General features: G+C 42.2%; 1 protein-coding gene across 36 annotated transcripts in view; it reads right to left on the reverse strand.

The window, feature by feature from the left end:
• Positions 1-18947, reverse strand: part of PICALM (phosphatidylinositol binding clathrin assembly protein) — a 114849-nt gene that overhangs the window by 59852 nt on the left and 36050 nt on the right. For 35 of the 36 annotated variants that reach the window (XR_005223820.2, XR_005223812.2, XR_005223814.2 and 32 more), the window contains exons 4-9: positions 16085-16187; positions 11352-11445; positions 10676-10787; positions 8003-8109; positions 6542-6583; positions 4961-5046 (exon numbers count right to left, since the gene is read on the reverse strand). Coding sequence is in view for 32 of the 36 variants with exons in the window: in XM_037889319.2 (XP_037745247.1) it covers positions 4961-5046; positions 6542-6583; positions 8003-8109; positions 10676-10787; positions 11352-11445; positions 16085-16187 (544 nt within the window). In the remaining 4 variants the exon portion in view is untranslated. The remainder of the gene's footprint in view (positions 1-4960; positions 5047-6541; positions 6584-8002; positions 8110-10675; positions 10788-11351; positions 11446-16084; positions 16188-18947) is intronic. The other variant, XM_043528554.1, reaches the window with a different exon arrangement.

Below are 18947 nucleotides of genomic sequence, written 5' to 3' on the forward strand. Positions count from 1 at the left end.
TTCCCCAAGAACCCCAATAGATTACAGTTCATTGCACCGGAATCACACCAGGGGTCCTCAGGACCAGATGCCTCCCAGATACCCTCAGAGCAGAGGGAAACCGTGAGTGTGGGCGGGAAGAAAGTCACAGCGTGGAGGGACACTGGAGCGCAAGTGTCTGCTATCCATGCTTCCTTAGTGGACCCCAATTTAATCGACCCAGAGGTCCAAGTGATGATTCAACCCTTCAAGTCAAACTCTTTTGACTTGCCTACAGCCAAGCTGCCGGTCCAGCACAAGGGCTGGTCAGGAACGTGGACTTTTGCAGTCTATGATGATTATCTCATCCCCATGCTGTTGGGGGAAGACTTGGCCAATCATGTGAAGCTAGCCAAGAGGGTGGGAATGGTCACCCGCAGCCAGGCTAAGCAAGCTGTCACACCTAGCTGTGTTCCGTAAATTTCTACCAGGACCCGGTCATGATGGAACCGGACCCCATGACAACATCTGCAACAGCAGTAGTGGATCCAGTCACAGAGACCCAGACAGAGCCAGTCCCAGATCCAGTGGAACCACCAGCACCAGAACCATGGCCAGCACTGAATCCAGTACTTGCAACCCCAACATCAGAGGGCCCCACCAAACCTGCACTGGCACCAGCAGATAACCCTACACAAGAGGTTCAGCCGAAGCCTGAACCCCAACATGCGGAGCGGAGTGCACCAGCGGAGAGTGGTTCACAGTCAGTGAAAACAGCCCCATCACCTGCATTGCTTCCAAAGGGACCAAGCCCAGGTCAACAATCCAATGAGGAACTGATGTCTCCAGCATCAAAGGAACAGTTCCAGACCGAACAGGAAGCAGATGAAAGCTTCCAGAGAGCTTGGATGGTGGCATGGAGCAACCCACCACCTCTCAGATATTCTAATCGATCCAGGTTTGTTGTAGAAAGAGGACTTTTATACAAGGAAACTCTTTCTGGTGGACACCAGGAAGACTGGCATCCCCAGAGACAGTTGGTAGTTCCAACTAAGTATCGGGTAAAGCTCTTAAGCTTAGCCCACGATCATCCTAGTGGCCAGTCTGGGGTGAACAGAACCAAAGACCATTTGGGAAAGTCGTTCCACTAGGAGTGAATGGGCAAGGATGTTTCTACCTATCTCTGATCTTGTGAGGTGTGCCAAAGAGTCGGAAAACCCCAAGACCAGGTCAAAGCCCCTCTGCAGCCACTTCCCATCACTGAGGTTCCATTTCAGCGAGTAGCTGTGGATATTCTGGGTCCTTTTCCGAAAAAGACACCCAGAGGAAAGCAGTACATACTGACTTTCATGGATTTTGCCACCCGATGGCCAGAAGCAGTAGCACTAAGCAACACCAGGGCTAAAAGTGTGTGCCAGGCACTAACAGACATTTTTGCCAGGGTAGGTTGGCCCTCTAACATCCTTACAGATGCAGGAACTAATTTCCTGGTAGGAACTATGGAAAGCCTTTGGGAAGCTCATGGGGTGAACCACTTGGTTGCCACCCCTTACCACCATCAAACAAATGGCCTGGTGGAGGAGTTTAATGGAACTTTGGGGGCCATGATATGTAAATTCGTAAATGAGCACTCCAATGACTGAGACCTAGTGTTGCAGCAGTTGCTCTTTGCCTACAGAGCTGTACCACATCCCAGTTTAGAGTTTTCACCATTTGAACTTGTATATGGCCACGAGGTTAAGGGGCCATTACAGCTGGTGAAGCAGCAATGGGAGGGATTTACACCTTCTCCAGGAACTAACATTCTGGACTTTGTAACCAACCTACAAAACACCCTCTGAACCTCTTTAGCCCTTGCTAAAGAAAACCTAAAAGATGCTCAAAAAGAACAAAAAGCCTGGTATGATAAACATGCCAGAGAGCGGTCCTTCAAAGTAGGGGACCAGGTCATGATCTTAAAGGCGCTCCAGGCCCATAAAATGGAAGCGTCGTGGGAAGGGCCATTCACGGTCCAAGAGCGACTGGGAGCTGTTAATTATCTCATAGCATTCCCCACCTCCAACCGAAAGCTTAAAGTGTACCCTATTAATTCTCTGAAGCCCTTTTATTCCAGAGAATTAAAGGTTTGTCAGTTTACAGCCCAGGGAGAAGAGGAGGCTGAGTGGCCTGAAGGTGTATACTACGAAGGGAAAAGTGATGGTGGCGTGGAAGAGGTGAACCTCTCCATGATTCTTGGGCGTATGCAATGACAGCAGATCAAGGAGCTGATCAAGCGACACTCATGTCTGACCCTGTGCTAAGGGCCCCAGACTTTGACAAACCATTCCTAGTAACCACAGATGCGTCCGAGCGTGGTGTGGGAGCAGTCTTAATGCAGGAAGGACCAAATCAAGAGTTCCATCCTGTCATGTTTCTCAGCAAGAAGCTGTCTGAGAGGGAAAGCCACTGGTCAATCAGTGAAAAGGAATGTAATGCCACTATCTACGCTCTGGGAAAGCTACGCCCATACGTTTGGGGACAGCGTTTCAACCTGCAAACTGATCATGCTGCGCTACAGTGGCTTCATACCGCCAAGGGAAATAACAAAAAACTTATTCGGTGGAGTTTAGCTCTCCAAGATTTTGATTTCGACATACAACACATTTCAGGAGCTTCTAACCAAGTGGCTGATGCACTCTCCTGTGAAAGTTTCCCAGAATCAACTGGTTAAAAACGTCCTTGAGATGTGGAAAATACTGTTTGTCTTCATACAGTTAGTAGTATATTTAGAGGTGCATGTGTCTTATTAACTCTGTTTTCTCCTAGAGCTCCAGGAAGAAATCATAGCCAGTGTTTCACTCTGTTATTTGGGGGGGCATGTCATAAATGTAAAGTGAAGGGTAACCACCTTTCTGTATACAGTGCTATAAAATCCCTCCTGGCCAGAGGCAAAACCCTTTCACCTGTAAAGGGTTAAGAAGCTAAGGTAACCTCGCTGGCACCTGACCCAAAATGACCAATAAGGGGACAACATGCTTTCAAATCTGGAGGGGGGGGGCGGGGGAGGGGGGAGGCTTCTGTCCATCTGTGTGATGCTTTTGCCGGCAACAGATCAGAAATGCAAGCCTTCCAACTCCTGTAAAGTTAGCAAGTAATCTAGCTAGAAAATGCGTTAGATTTTCTTTTGTTTAATGGCTGGTAAAATAAGCTATGCTGGAGGGAACGTATATTGCTGTTTTTGTGTCTTTTGGTAACTTAAGGTTTTGCCCAGAGGGATTCTCTATGTTTTGAATCTGATCACCCTGTAAGGTATTTACCATCCTGATTTTATAGAGGTGATTCTTTTACCTTTTCTTTAATTAAAATTCTTCTTTTAAGAACCTGATAGATTTTTCATTGTTCTTAAGATCCAAGGGTTTGGGTCTGTGTTCACCTGTACCAACTGGTGAGCATTATTATCAAGCCTTCCCCAGGAAAGGGGGTGTAGGGCTTGGGGGGGGGCGGGGGGGGGGGGATATTTTGGGAAAGACGTCTCCAAGTGGTCTCTTTCCCTGTTCTTTGTTTAAAACGCTTGGTGGTGGCAGCATACTGTTCAAGGACAAGGCAAAGTTTGTACCTTGGGAAAGTTTTTAACCTAAGCTGGTAAGAATAAGCTTAGGGGGTCTTTCATGCGGGTCTCCTCATCTGTACCCTACAGTTCAGAGTGGGGAAGGAACCTTGACGGGGTGCAACAAGGACCAGCAGCAGTGCCGCGTGAAAGCCAATGAACTGCAGCAGACATACCAGAAAGCCAGTGAGGTCTAGTCGATCGGGTGCTGAGCTGCAGACCTGCTGCTTTTACATCAAGCTTTTTGCCATACTTGGCCAACACCCCATCACCACCCTGCATACCACCAGGGATACTTCCAAGGACCCCGAGTTACAGGCCCCTGCTGTGACCAGCAAGGAGGGGTAAGGGAACAGGTGAGCCCGGGGGGGGGGGGGCGGGGTGAGCCAGGACCTGTTTTTGACTCCACTGAAACCTAGTCAGTCCCAGCAGGCGAGCCAGATACAGGAGAAAGAACCTTGGGTGAGTGTGTAAATGCATTTTCCATTAAAATGATGGCACCCCCAAATTAGCAACAAAAATAGAGTTGCTGTCTGCTTTTCATTCCCCTCTAGAGTTAGGCAGGGCAGTTTGTTTATGTACACAGGGATGACCCTTGAATCCTGAGAGATGTTGATGAAACTTCCACAGAAGTACACAGCAATCCTCTATCGAAAGTTTTAGGGATGGCAGCCTTATTTCTTCCTCCACGGAAGGACACTTTCCCTCGGCGATTACTGCAATGGGGCCTGCAGAAATTAACACGCTACTGGCATAAGAGAACGGAGCTCATCTGATAACCCTTGTGTCTGTCTATCCAAATTCAACAAACAGCCATTCCATTCCACCCTCCACCCCTTTGGCAAATTTTCTCCCATGGCTTCACAGATATTATGCAGGACACAACAGGCAACTATAATCAAGGGGATATTTTTCACACAGATCAATCCAACGAGTAAACAATGCCAGGGACACTTCAATCTATCAAAAGCACATTCAGCTATCACTGTGCACCTGCTCAGTCTGCAGCTGAATCTTTCCTTGCTGCTGTCAAGGTGGCTGGTGTACAGCTTCATGAGCCAGGGGAGCTAAGGGGTCAGCTGGGGAGTTAAGAAGGAAAGAAGCAGATGCAGGGAGCCAAGTATGCACACAGACAAGCAATACAGTAACTACAGCAGCTGTCTGCTGATGTAACTTGAATTGGCAAGCTTTGTAGTGTAGACATGGCCTGAGACTGGAAAGCTTTACGTTGTTTAACCAACAAATACTATGCAGTCAACAGCACCAAATACATCAACTGTTTCAGTATTGCAACAGCAACATGATGTTCATTTCAACACAACTCATATAGACTATTTCAGGATGGGAATTTCAAAGTAAGGAACCTAACATTTGATTCTTAACACAACTGTATAAGAGGCCAAAAGGCAGATATACCTGCTTGCAGCTGTGGAGTCTTTGATTTTCTTTCCTTCTAAAGAGGCTAAATGTTGTTCCAAAGCATCAAGAAGACTGCTTGGTGCCTGCAAAAGGGCAGTGAGGGCATAGATATGAAAAATCCAAGACAAAACCAGGCACCAGCTAAAAAAAATAAAAAAGAAAGGTATGATCCTGTCACCACAGTGCCAGAGAATGCAACTGAGGGTAACCGGACATGGTCTACAGCTCAAAATATTGACATCACAGTATTTTGGCACTAAGAACATAATAAATTGAGAAAAATATTTTATATTATCAAGTGGTACAATATCATCCACTACTATGCCAGTTCTATCAATCATGAGTAGGCCCCTACCAAATTCACAGTCCATTTTGGTCACAGGATTTTAAAATCATAAATTTAATGATTTTCAGATTTTTAAATCTGAAAATTTCATGGTATTGTAACTGTAGGGGTCCTGACCCCAAAAGGGATAGTGGGGGCATTGCAAAGTTATTGTAGGTGGGGTCATGGTACTGACACCCCTACTTCTGCACTGCTGCTGGCGGCAGCACTGCCTTCACATTTGGGCCGCCGGAGAACGGCATCTACTGGCTGGGAGCCCAGCTCTAAAGGCAGAGTCGCCGCCAGCAGCAGCCCAGAAGTAAGGATGGCATGCCATGGTATTGCCACCCTTACTTCTGTGCTGCTGCCTGCAGAGCTCGGCCCTCGGCCAGCAGCCGCCACTCTCCAGCCGCCAAGCTCTGAGGGCAGCACAGAAGTAAAGATGGCAATACCATGAACCCCCTACAGTAACCTTGCAAACCCCACCGCACGACACTCTTTTGGGTTGGGACCCGCAGTTTGAGAAACGCTCATCTCCCCTGTAAAATCTGTGTAGTACATGGTAATAGTACATACAAGATCAGATTTCACGGTGGAGGCCAGATTTCCTGGTCCGTGACACATTTTTCACGGCCATGAATTTGGTAGGGCCCTTCTCATGATTGCTCCTATCAAAAAAGAAATCCATGAAAATGTTGGAAAATAAAGAAAACAGACAATTGAAATGAGTAGTCTGGGCCAACTGAGATTAAAAAGGAAGCTGTACCCATCTGAAGCAATACACACATACATATACACAAACTGAAAGTCTTAACAAGTAATTAAATGGCACTTTGAAGCCTTCTGCTTAGAGTAGCCACCTTGCTAAGGGATCTCATTTGTGAAAGCTGCATTACGTGAGCCTCTGCTACAAACAGATCAGTTTCCATCATACTTTAAAATTGGTTTTAAACTTAGGAATTTCATGTTTATTCAAATATTTGATTTTAATTCTCTATTTTCTGCTCTCAAGATGACATTAATTTGATAATAGTAATATATTGCAACTGTAATTAGTTTGCATTTTCATACATTTCATCGTGGAATTTGTGAGTGAAAGACTTTCTGGTTAGAGTTCAATTTTGTCATGACTCATCTAATAATTTAAGAATATGGTGATAATGTATGCAAGAAAACCAATACATGACTCCACATTTTCTGAACATGCAAAGAAAAAGAAAGATGTATGCACATATGCATAACAATTTATGTACCTGAGAAAGATCTGGTATGTCTCCTCTGTCAATTCCAACTTGCTGTAACAAAACAGATTTATGAGCTTTAGAACTGACTACTGTTTATTTAAAGATTACTTGTTAAAAAGCAGAAATCACATTAACATGATGTCATGCAAGAAAAGAAAAAATCCTGTATACTCTTTTTAGTTTACATAATTTGAGCTCTAGTAAATTTTTAGATTAAAATAGACGTAAAAAAAAATCAAAGGAAATCTATGTAAAATATATATATATATATATATATATATATATATATATATATATATATATATATATATATTTGGCTGTAGTGAGTTTAAAACGTTATCAAATCTAAGTTTGGAGTGCCCTTCCTGATGGTCCACAGGAGAGATTTTGAGAATCAAGCAGGTGATGGTTTGTGTTAGAGAAATGCTCTCATGAATCTCCGTTCCTTACAAAGTAGTTTATAGAATGTAAGCACTGAGAACTACTGACACAGTATGTAGTTGGAAGTACAAAAATAGTATATTGCATTGATACAGCCCCTCTTAACCTCCAAGTTCCAGATCACTCTACAAGCTATACAACATAGACATCTTAACTGAACAGCCATTTCTGTTGTAAAACATCATATGGGTTTCACAGTGCAGACTGACACTACACAACAATTTAGAACCGTAAAGTGATGATAAGTACCAAATCCGACAAACTGCAGCAGGGAGAATTTTAGATAGGCAGAACATAATGACCCTTTCTGGAATTTGACCAGGACACTTAAATTAGCACTCTACTGCTCAGACTGAAATCTCTTCTGAAGGACATTAGTTCAGCAAAGCTTCAGAAGAATGCATGCTACAACCCACTGAACCAACAAGAAAAAACCAAAAAAAAACAAAAAAAAAATGCACTGCATGCAACAGAAGTTTTTTAGATGCTGTAAAACTCCTTGTGAAATCCCCTATTACCAGCTTCAGCCACTGCTTTCTGATTTAATGCTGATCCTCAAATTCTTTCATCTCTCAAGTTTGACATAGCAGAATTGTTGGTGCAAAACAAAAAAAGGGCTAGACGTGTCTCAGAAAGAAAAAGACCACCACACACACTTTTCTTCTTCCGAATTTTACTTTTTAAAGAAGACTAAGCGGAGCATATTTTGTGTGTGTATACAAGCTAACATGCATTATCTCCCTGGACCACAGTAGCTACTAGCCTCTTATACAGTAGGACATTTATATATTTATTCTTGTATCCTCTTCTCAGCAAAGAACAGCTACTTCTCAGCAAAGAACTGTTGAAAAATGTATTTCTTTCAATATGCAGGCCCTTAATGAGCTGGTCCCCATTAAACTCTGATAAAATGCTCCTTGATGGACATTAAATCTGCCAAATGGAAAGGAAACGTAGCTGCTTTATCAGAGTTAAGTATTTTATAAACTATTTGAGCATGAAGGCAATTCTGGCCCAGTTAAGATTTACCTCTGCAACTTTGAGGAACTCGGAGATCCTTGTCATTCTAGTGAGGAACTTCTTATATATGTCAAGGCCTTCTTTGCACTGGTTTTTTTTCATGTCAAAGTATTTTTCTGAAGATGGGAAAAGTATTCAAGTCACATAAGAAATAAATATACTGTATATATTTTTAACATGTACAAGTAACTATAATGCAAGACAAAAGTTACTTCACTCGTCACTGTGAAAAAAGAAAGTATCTGCAGCCTTGTTTCTTCACTTTTCCACATTAATGGTGGAGGCAACTATGATGCCGCATGAGAGATGGAAGAGCAGGCAACATTAATATTGGTGTCAATGCTTATGCTGGCCAAGACAAAGACAAAATTAAATGATTTTTGTACGTTTTCCCTCTCTCTAACACTTGATGTTTTTGGTTCAGTCTCCAAAAATGTTTAACATGGTTAGAGATTTTAGTACATGTATCTGTATCTGGAAATCCCAATGCCAAGCCACAAGGTTATCTGACAAACATAAAAAGTTGGTCAAATAGGTGGAGTTACTAAGCAGGCTGTTTACAGAGGCAACTGTAACAATGAACACAGATTAACTTCCTCCCACCAGTTAAAAAAAACCAAAGTGGGTGTAGCACAATTGAAGCTGCTTTGTAATTTCTGAATACTGATGTTGACCTGGTTACTGGGATTTTTACTCTGCAAACACTTGTGGGTTGCTAAGGACAATGTTTGAACTGTTCGCTTTGAAGATTTTACCCTACTTCCCAGCCAACCTGAGAAACCAGTTTTGGACTAGAAAGGCCAAAGCCCAGGAACACAGGAAAAAAACCCATGCCAGTTAAAAAAGGCTTGTTCCCTCACGATAAAACAGAGTTTGGGGGAGCCAGAATGAGACCAACATGCTGGGGTTCCTGAAGAAGTTAGATCTGCCTAGTTTACTACCAGGAATAAGATGCTAAAATAAGTCATTCCTTTTAACTTAAATTTTAATATTACTTACAGGTTTAAGTTCCTCTGTCCCTCCAGTGTTTTGGCACATGAAAAGATATAAGTAATTCAGCTTTTAAGGCATACTCCATGTATAGGGCCCTACCAAATTCATGGTCCATTTTGGTCAATTTCATGGTCATAGGATTTAAAAAATCATAAGTTTCATGATTTTAGCTATTTAAATCTGAAATTTCATGGTGTCATAATTGTAGGGATCTTGACCCAAAAAGGAGTTGCAAGGTTATTGTGGTGGTTGCAAGGTTATTGTGTGCGTTGGGGGGGGGGGGGGGGGGGGAGTGGGAGAGGAGAGGGGGGTGTTGCGGTACTGCCACCCTTTCTTCTGCGCTGCTGCTGGCAGCGGCGCTGCCTTCAGAGCTGGGCAGCAGTGGCTGCTGGCTGGGAGCCCAGCTCTGAAAGCAGCGTAGTGCAGAAATAAGGATGGCATTGTATGGTATTGCCATCCTTACTTCTGCACCGCTGCCTGCAGAGCTTGGCCCTCAGTCAGCAGCCACCACTCTCTGACCACCCAGCTCTGAAGGCAGCAGTGCAGAAATAAGGATCTCATGGTATGGTATTGCCACTCTTACTTCTGTGCTGTTGCTAGCGGGCACCTGGCCAACAGCCACTGCTCTCTGGCCGCCCACCTCTGGAGTCAGTGCAGAAGTAATGGTGGCAATACCATGACTCCTGCCCCCGCAACTCCCTTTTGGGTAAGGACCACCAATTTAAGAAATGCTGGTCTCCCCCGTGAAATCTGTAAAGCACACAAAAATCAGATTTTATGGGGGGAGACCAGATTTCACGGCCCGTGACACATTTTTCATGGCTGTGAATTTGGTAGGTCCCTATCTATGTGATAGATCAGGGGTCAGCAACCTTTCAGAAGTGGTGTGCCGAGTCTTCATTTATTCATTCTAATTTAAGGTTTCACGTGCCCGTAATACATTTTAACATTTTCATAAGGTCTTTTTCTATGAGTTTATAACATATAACTAAACTACTGTTGTATGTAAAGTAAATAAGGTTTTTAAAATGTTTAAGAAGCTTCATTTAAAAATTAAATTAAGATGCAGAGCCCCCCGGACCGGTGGCCAGGACCCGGGCAGTGTGAGTGCCACTGAAAATCAGCTCACATGCTGCCTTTGGAATGCTTGCCTACCCCTGTGATAGATCATGCTATCGTTGAGAGCAGGTACTCGTTTCACAGGGATGAGCAACAACATAAAAACCTTCGCAGCCAGCCAAATATCCAAATATAATACATACAAAAGATTATAAACACTGTTAGAATTAAGTTCTAACTATGGAAGCTAAACTCTCTATGCTTCTTTAACAATTCACAGTGGAGAAAAAACTGTCAATTTTGCTATTTGATTTTGAGTCGAGGTTCTCAGTGACAGGAGGAAAATCAGTTCAAGGAAAAATAATTTTTTATGCCAAAAATTCTTGGACTTTGTTTTTAGGAAATTGCATACTTTGGATTACATGTAAGGAAAGTACTAACAAGGCAAAAGAATCCTTGGCAATAAAGCTGTCCCAAAAAACTGAAGATTTTTTTAAAGCAGTACATGAAGATAGAATGTTTTGCCTTATTCTTTAAAGATCCAAACAGCTATAAATTCTGAAAAAATTTATATACCCTTGTTTACTGAAAACACAAAGAACTACTCCTGCAGAGTAGAGTAATATTTACCCAGAAGGTTAATAATTCCTTCATTATAAGCTGCAAAGAGTCTAATGGCATCTTTGAAGAGAAGCATGAAGGCAGCATTTATTACACCATTTGTAAGCTCATTGCTATTGACCTAGGGAGATTAGAAAGAAAGTTAGCTCATCTGGATTGACATTTTATCAGAAAACTTCCAATTAATAATTACATTTCAATATTCTACCCAAAGACATGCCTTCCATTAGCAAATGTACTGTTTATAGAACATGGCACCATTCCAAGTTAAATGGAACTTCTATCAGCATCAAAGATGACAAGTTAAACAATCAAAGAAAAGAAGGTCAACAAAAATACATGACTAATATATCACATATTTAGAAGGGCCAAAAGAATAATTAGAGTAAATTTTGTTTATTTAAAAAACTTACTGAACGCATGTACCCCTAAATGAACATTAATGAAGCGGTTGTCTTATTAGGCCATCAGTACTTCATGTTAAGCGTACCAGGCAATGTTCCAGGTATATTTTGCTCTTCAAACGAACAATATTAGACTGGACACAACAAGTTAAAAATATGGAAGGGAATTTTACTTTGTACATATTGCATCACTTGTTTTCATAGCTTGTGAAAAGCTGTGGAGGAAAAGTCCAGCTGTGTTAATTGACAGTGTCTCTGATGTGTGCAGAAATTAAACTTACATTGAAGTCAAGAAGTGCATCCATCTGATTTTGTATAATTGGTACAGTTTTAAGGAGTTTTTCTGTGTTCATTGTCCTCATGACTCCATCAGCCCTATTATGCAAACAAAACAGAAAACAAACCACCAATTGGATTATGAAAGAATATTTTTATTAGGAATATGAAACACTGGAGCATATGAAACAGATCAAAAGAACAGCAATGCCAGAGGCAGCATATTCAGACGACTGAAGTAAGGGGCATGCCTTGTAATATTCAATTTGTCTGGCCAAAAGAATGGCAACGATTGTCCAGAAGAGCAACATCCAGCTCTCCTTGGCCAGAAGACAGCACACCTGTTACGGGGTCTTCAAGGACTGATCTCTATTCTCCGAGACCAACAGAAATGGCCATGCTCAGAACTATTACACTGTGATCTATGATGCAAGAGGTGGCTATAGAAGTATTAGCAGCATTTTAAAAAGCTTGTTTCAAACACAAATTTTAAAAAATTCTAAAAAACCCTTTTCAAATAAGCTTTTGAAACCTATTTCTGAAACAGAAATTGCCTACACTTTTCTAATTGCCTAAATGTTGTTTCAATTGTAAATCTAGGGTTATTAGTGAAACGTAAAACAGTAGTCAAATCAGTGTGACAAGATCTTTTAAAGCTTGTCTCTCTCACCAACAGAAACTGTTTCAATGAAAGATACTACCTCACCCACCTTGTCTCGCTAACATCTTTTAAAAGCATTCATAAAACGTAGGATTATAAATATACTGTCTGGAAATCTGAAGTTACAGGAACACTGAACAAGGTCTTACAATTACACTTGACAAGTTTTTTTTAATAAAATAACTGGATTTTTTTTTTTTTAAAGAGAATGTCAGTTATCTGTGTCTATTTAACTTTCATTTGGTTGATATTTTAAACTAGATACCCAGAGAAGACACAAAGGCTAAGAGAAAAAGAAGGTGCCCTAGGACGAAACGAACAACAAAAATTGATAGTAAACATTTGCTTTCTACACTACACGGACTTAAAAACAACATTCACTTTATGTAAAAAGGCTTGATACCAAAGTTAAAACTTCTACCTCTTATAACCTCTTGCTTGTTCAAACTAAAAATCAGAATCCACTGGACTCTCTGCAGCACAATAGGCTGAGGATTATTACAGCTGGAAAAAGCCAAACATGTCAAGGAACGAACACCAGCAATAACTTTCTCCTGTTAACAGAATTCCTCACAATTAAAAACAGTCCTTTCGCCTGTTGGTCAGGTGGTGAAAGGATGGTTAACTACCCTACAGTAGATGTGCTTCTTCAAGAGGGGTGTCCACAAGGATCACACTCTTGGTGCACCTGGACCCTAGGTGGACAAGGTTGGGTTCTTTTTGCTAGTAGTGTGTGTTGGGGCCACAGCTGCATCCTAGATATTCTTGCCCGCTCCATGGGCATAAAAGACAGATCAGGATCAATCGTCCCTCAGTTCCTTCACCAATACAGCATCTCAGAGGAGTACAACTTTGCAGTAATGGGGAAGGAGAGCAGGTCATGGAATCCACGTAGACAACATCTCTAAGAACCACAGTTGCTGTAAGTAACCATTCTCTCCAAGTAATTGTCTATAGGGATTCCACCTTAATACCATTAGGTCAAGTGTATGAAGTTTAGCTTTCCCAGGGTATGAGCCAGACTTGTGGAAGAAAACTGGGAGATGAATAAACTTGTTCATCTGAAACATCAAAAAAACTTTGGGCAGGAACATGGGATGAGGCCTTTTCTTATGGAACCCTAAATAAGGGAGATCCGCCCTGAGTGCCTGAATCTTCCCTACCCTTCAAGCTGATGTAATGGCAGTCTTCATTGGTAGGTTATACAGGGAACAAGTTGCTAAGAGCTCAATGTGGGGGACCCTGAATCCTGTTACACTGAGGACCCAGAAGGAGGGGGAGCACAAGCTGGGGGAGAAACATTAATAATGCACTCAAGGAATCTAGCCAGTGTAGAGCGAGAAAATACACTGCAGTCCTGTAAAGAGAGGTGATTTGCAGATACTGCTACTAGATGAAGCATTATGGAACAAACAGAAAGTCCACATTGTTTCAGGACTAGTGTATAGTCCAATATTGCTGAATGGGTGTTGTTGAGGGAAGACAGCTGGTGACAAGATGCCCAAATAGAAAGCCTCTTTCATTTATGAAGCTAACTTAGTCTAGTTGAGGCTTTCCTGTTTTGGAACAGAATATTCTAAATTTCAGATCCACAGATTCTTTTGGGGGATGTCAGTTATATCTGACAGTCTAGATCATGGCTAACAAAAATGGGTCCAGCTGTAAAATTTGATGGTTCTCAAGGCTATTGGGCATCAAAGGCAAAGTGACTGCGGGCTACACTGAGAGGTTCACCAGATCTGAATGCCAGAACTGCCTGGCCCCATCAGGGCTGTCATGATTATCAATCATGCATCTTGTCTCAGCTACCTCATCATTCTCTGTAATATGAGAGTTGGAAGGAAGACATATATCAGGCCTGCCACCAGTGGATGAGAAAGGCATACGACAGGGAGCCTGTACTGGAAACCCTCGTGGAGCAGAATACTTGGCATTTCTTATTCTGGTCTGTTTGGATATCCCCCCCTTGGGAAAGACGCTCTGCAACACTGGGTTCTTGACCAGTCACCTGTGGTTGTCTGAGAACTGTCTGTTGAAGTGATCTGAAAGCGAGCTCTGAACACCTGAAAGATGCAGGGCCAGTGGCATGGTCCAGTGATGAATACACTAAGCCCAGAGCCAAATGGCCTCCTGGCAGAGTGGAGATGACCTAACCTCTCTGTCTGTTGACATAATGCATAGTTGTGGTGCTATATCAGCCCTGGAATAGCAGATCCGTGCAGTTGAGACAGGAATGCTTTGCATGCGAAGCGGATGGCTCAGTTCCAGGACGTTTATGTGCAGATGAGCTCCAGGAAGGGACCACAGGCCCTAAGTTACAAAGTGATCTAGATGAGCCTCCCATCCCTGGGTGCAGACATGTGTCAGAGTTTTAGTTGGTAGAGGTGCAGAGAAAAGTACTACGTTGCACACCTGCAACGGGTCTTTTGCAGTTAATGTGGACAGGATTTCTTGTGGAATCCTGACCAACATGGCTATATGGGGATCTGCTGCGTAGATGCACTGATTTCAACTACCCTTTCCTGGAGACTAGGCAAAGTCTGGCAAGCTGTCTCAGAAATATGAGGCTGTATGTCCCAGAAGTCTGAGTCATGGTCTTACTGATGTCTCTGAGTGAGCTTGTAGCTGATCAGGTCCACTATGGTTTGGAGTCTTGTGGAAGATAAGCTCTTGCTGACACTGCTTCTATGAGCTCTAAGCTTTGAAATAAAAGTAAGTGTGGGTATTTCTCCACTGATTTTGAGGCCCAATGTGGCAAAGAGCTTTAAGATCACCTACAGAGGTGATATTCCCTGGATCAATCCATTATCGAGGTAAGGGTAGACCTGGATTCCTTGCCTCCTTAAGCGAGCTGCTACCACTGCCAAGTACTTAGTAAACACTCTTGGGAAGACCAGTATCACCATCCCGAGCTTGAAATGATGAACAAACTCGTTGAGACAAATGCCCAGAATGGGACACCAATCTTTTTTTCTCTTTGGTATGGTGAGTTCACAGTCAGGGGATTTTATTCCCATTACTTTAAGAAGAGTCCATCTCTTGCTTCAATAGTATCTCGGGGGATAAGGTGGCTGAAGAATGAAGGTGGATGCCTAACAAGCATGAAAGGTTCGTAAAAGGAGCAATAAAAATTCTCTTTTTAAGGCATACAGGCAAACAAAGTTAACTACTTAACAGCTACACTAACTAATCACTACCACCAACTATAACACAGTCACAGAGAAGCAGGACGACACTGCAAGGGTTCCTTCTTGCTGCTGCAGGAAGTAGAAACTGCGGGATGGCTAGTCCCACCCTTTATACCACTGGTGGGGGTGGGGGCAAAAAGACATCTGGGGCACAGGGTTGGCCCCAGCAAGTGCTGTTGGCCAAAAGAACCAGATCTTGTGTCAATAGGGAACATGAGCACCAAGAGCAGAATCCATGTGAACATTCACTTGAAGCATGGTTAATTTATTGCTTCAACTACATTAGAGCCACCACGGCTTTAAGGTATGCCATATCTAAAGCAGTTGCTTAACCAGCAGTTAGCCACTGTATGTCATAGATACATAAATTGATCAAGTGTCTTCCCCCACTCCCCATCCCATAAAGGGCATGATGGTCATTCTGTGTAATTACCATAGTACATTATAGTACTATGGACTGTACAAACAGCCACTTTGAGAGTGGCATGAAGAAGGAACAGACAGTACAGCAAGGTATTTCACATAAATGCCCATCTCCATAATCTTCTCAAATGAGAAGTGTAGTTAAAAACCAATGGTGCCAAACACAAGACAGTTTTCTGGCATATCAAGAAACATTTTATTGGCCAGATCAGGTAGCTACCACCAGTTGCTTCAATCCGATGCACAGACTGATTTCCGTTTCATTTTTTTCAAAAGACAGTGCTCCCCAAAATTTCTGAAGACACATTACAACTCAACTGCACTGACATTTTTGGTGCATAATGCACAGAGTATATTGATCAATACCAGTGAAAAGATAACCAACTTGGTTATTTGAGAACAGCTTGTTAGTATGTACTGCAAGCCACATCTTAAAGATAAGTAAAATAAAAACTACAGTTCTTACCCTCTTTTTACTTTGGTGAAGTCAAAAGCCACTTGTCTGTAAGAAACTGCTTTTTCATTCAGATACCTACTATACCGTCTAATAAATGTGGACATGTCATACCCTAAAAGAGAAAAGGTTTCAACAGCTTATCCTTCCTCCAGTCAATTTTTATACAAAACCAATTATTCTGACTAGGCAATAAGATACACACTTATAGATTGTTTTTGTTTACAAGTTTTCCCTTAATCCACCAATATATAAAAAACTGTTACAAAAGACTGCTGTCAATTTTTTTTGGCACATTTAAAAATATTGTAGTGTTAAGAGCTATACACTGTATAGCACACACCTTGAAAAATCTATATATATTATGTAGCAAATATCTAGAGATGTCACAATACTGTGTAATTTCCTTTACCATCTGAAGTTAACGATCTCCTGGAAGTCAGTGAACAGATTAAGTATTTTTATATAAATTTGTGGCTCCTAGCATAGAAAGTGCCTATATATGCTTATTGATTTATTTGTTATAAGATTTCTTTATTAGCATACATGTATGTACAAAAGTCTTATGTTTTCAGAGCCAATCTCAAAGTCCATACATACTCTTTTAAAAGTTAATACAGCAAAATGCACTGAACTAAATTGACATTAATAAGTGGGGCTTTGCACACACAAAGATTGTAGGATTAGACTGACGTATCTTAATTACATCCAAAAATATTTCCTATGGGTGCAGGCCAAGAAATCCTATCCTCTGCTTTATTCCCCAGAGGAAACACTGGAGTTAGATGGTAAAGGTCTCTTTTCATATTCTATACCAGTCTCCCCTTGAAAATTAAGTCTCAGCTTGACAGTTTTGAGTCATATACCACAATGAAAACTGCTGTCCACAGCCATCAGCAAGAGTATGTATACTATACTACAATTATGGCAAAACAAAATTGAAGCAGCTATATAAAGTGCAAAGTTGGAGACAAAATGGCAATTTCAGTACACGCAAATGAGTAACTTTTTAAGAATGGCTCCAAGCATGAACAGAATTACATGTAGCAGTGGGGAAACCTGGGAATAGGGACCAGTATCTGTTTCTTGCCTGATACCTACTCTAAACAAAGAGACATCTGACTGAAACAATTACAATTTCAAGCAATTGGTTCCTACTACAGCATGTACAGGAGTTCATTTAGTTTTTGCTCTTTTATTTTCAGAAAGAAAAGGAGTACTTGTGGCACCTTAGAGACTAACCAATTTATTTGAGCATAAGCTTTCGTGAGCTACAGATCACTTAATCGGATGCATTCAGTGGAAAATACAGTGAGGAGATTTATATACACACAGAACATGAAAAAATGGGTGTTATCATACACACTGTAAGGAGAGTGATCACTTAAGATGAGCTATTACCAGCAGGAGAGCGGGGCAGGCAGGGGGGAAAAAAAACCTTTTGTAGTGATAATCAAGGTGGGCCATTTCCAGCAGTTAACAAGAACGTCTGAGGAACAGTGGGGAGGTGGGGGGAATAAACATGGGGAAATAGTTTTACTATGTGTAATGACCCATCCACTCCCAGTCTTTATTCAAGCCTAAGTTAATTGTATCCAGTTTGCAAATTAATTCCAATTCAGCAGTCTCTCGTTGGAGTCCGTTTTTGAAGTCTTTTTGTTGTAATATTGCGACTTTTAGGTCTGTAATTGAGTGACCAGAGATTAAAGCGTTCTCCGACTGGTTTATCAATGTTATAATTCTTGACATCTGATTTGTGTCCATTTATTCTTTTACGTAGAGACTGTCCAGTTTGGCCAATGTACATGGCAGAGGGGCATTGCTGGCACATGATGGCATATATCACATTGGTAGATGTGCAGGTGAACGAGCCTCTGATAGTGTGGCTGATGTGATTAGGCCCTATGATGGTGTCCCCTGAATAGATATGTGGACACAGTTGGCAACGGGCTTTGTTGCAAGGATAGTTCCTGAGTTAGTGGTTCTGTTGTGTGGTGTATGGTTGCTGGTGAGCATTTGCTTCAGGTTGGGGGGCTGTCTGTAAGCAAGGACTGGCCTGTCTCCCAAGATTTGTGAGAGTGATGGGTCGTCCTTCAGGATAGGTTGTAGATCCTTGATGATGCTTTGGAGAGGTTTTAGTTGGGGGCTGAAGGTGATGGCTAGTGGCGTTCTGTTATTTTCTTTGTTGGGCCTGTCCTGTAGCAGGTGACTTCTGGGTACTCTTCTGGCTCTGTCAATTTGTTTCTTCACTTCAGCAGGTGGGTATTGTAGTTGTAAGAATGCTTGATAGAGATCTTGTAGGTGTTTGTCTCTGTCTGAGGGGATGGAGCAAATGCGGCTGTATAGTAGAGCTTGGCTATAGACGATGGATCGTGTGGTGTGGTCTGGGTGAAAGCTGGAGGCATGTAGGTAGGAATAGCGGTCAGTAGGTTTCCGGTATAGGGTGGTGTTTATGTGACTATCGCTTATTAGCACCGTAGTGTCCAGGAAGTCGGTAGCAGGTCCAGGCTGAGTAGCAGATAGAATACCCCAAGATCCATAAACCTGGAAATCCTGGACGCCCCATCATCTCAGGCATTGGCACCCTGACAGCAGGATTGTCTGGCTATGTAGACTCCCTCCGCACGCCCTACGCTACCAGCACTCCCAGCTATCTTCGATACCTTCAAATCAGCAGCACTGCTATGGGTACCCGCATGGCCCCACAGTATGCCAACATTTTTATGGCTGACTTAGAACAACGCTTCCTCAGCTCTTGTCCCCTAATGCCCCTACTCTACTTGCGCTATATTGATGACATCATCATCATCTGGACCCATGGAAAAGAAGCCCTTGAGGAATTCCACCATGATTTCAATAATTTCCATCCCACCAT

Source organism: Chelonia mydas, chromosome 1, assembly GCF_015237465.2.
Source record: "Chelonia mydas isolate rCheMyd1 chromosome 1, rCheMyd1.pri.v2, whole genome shotgun sequence".
NCBI classification, from domain to species: domain Eukaryota; kingdom Metazoa; phylum Chordata; order Testudines; family Cheloniidae; genus Chelonia; species Chelonia mydas.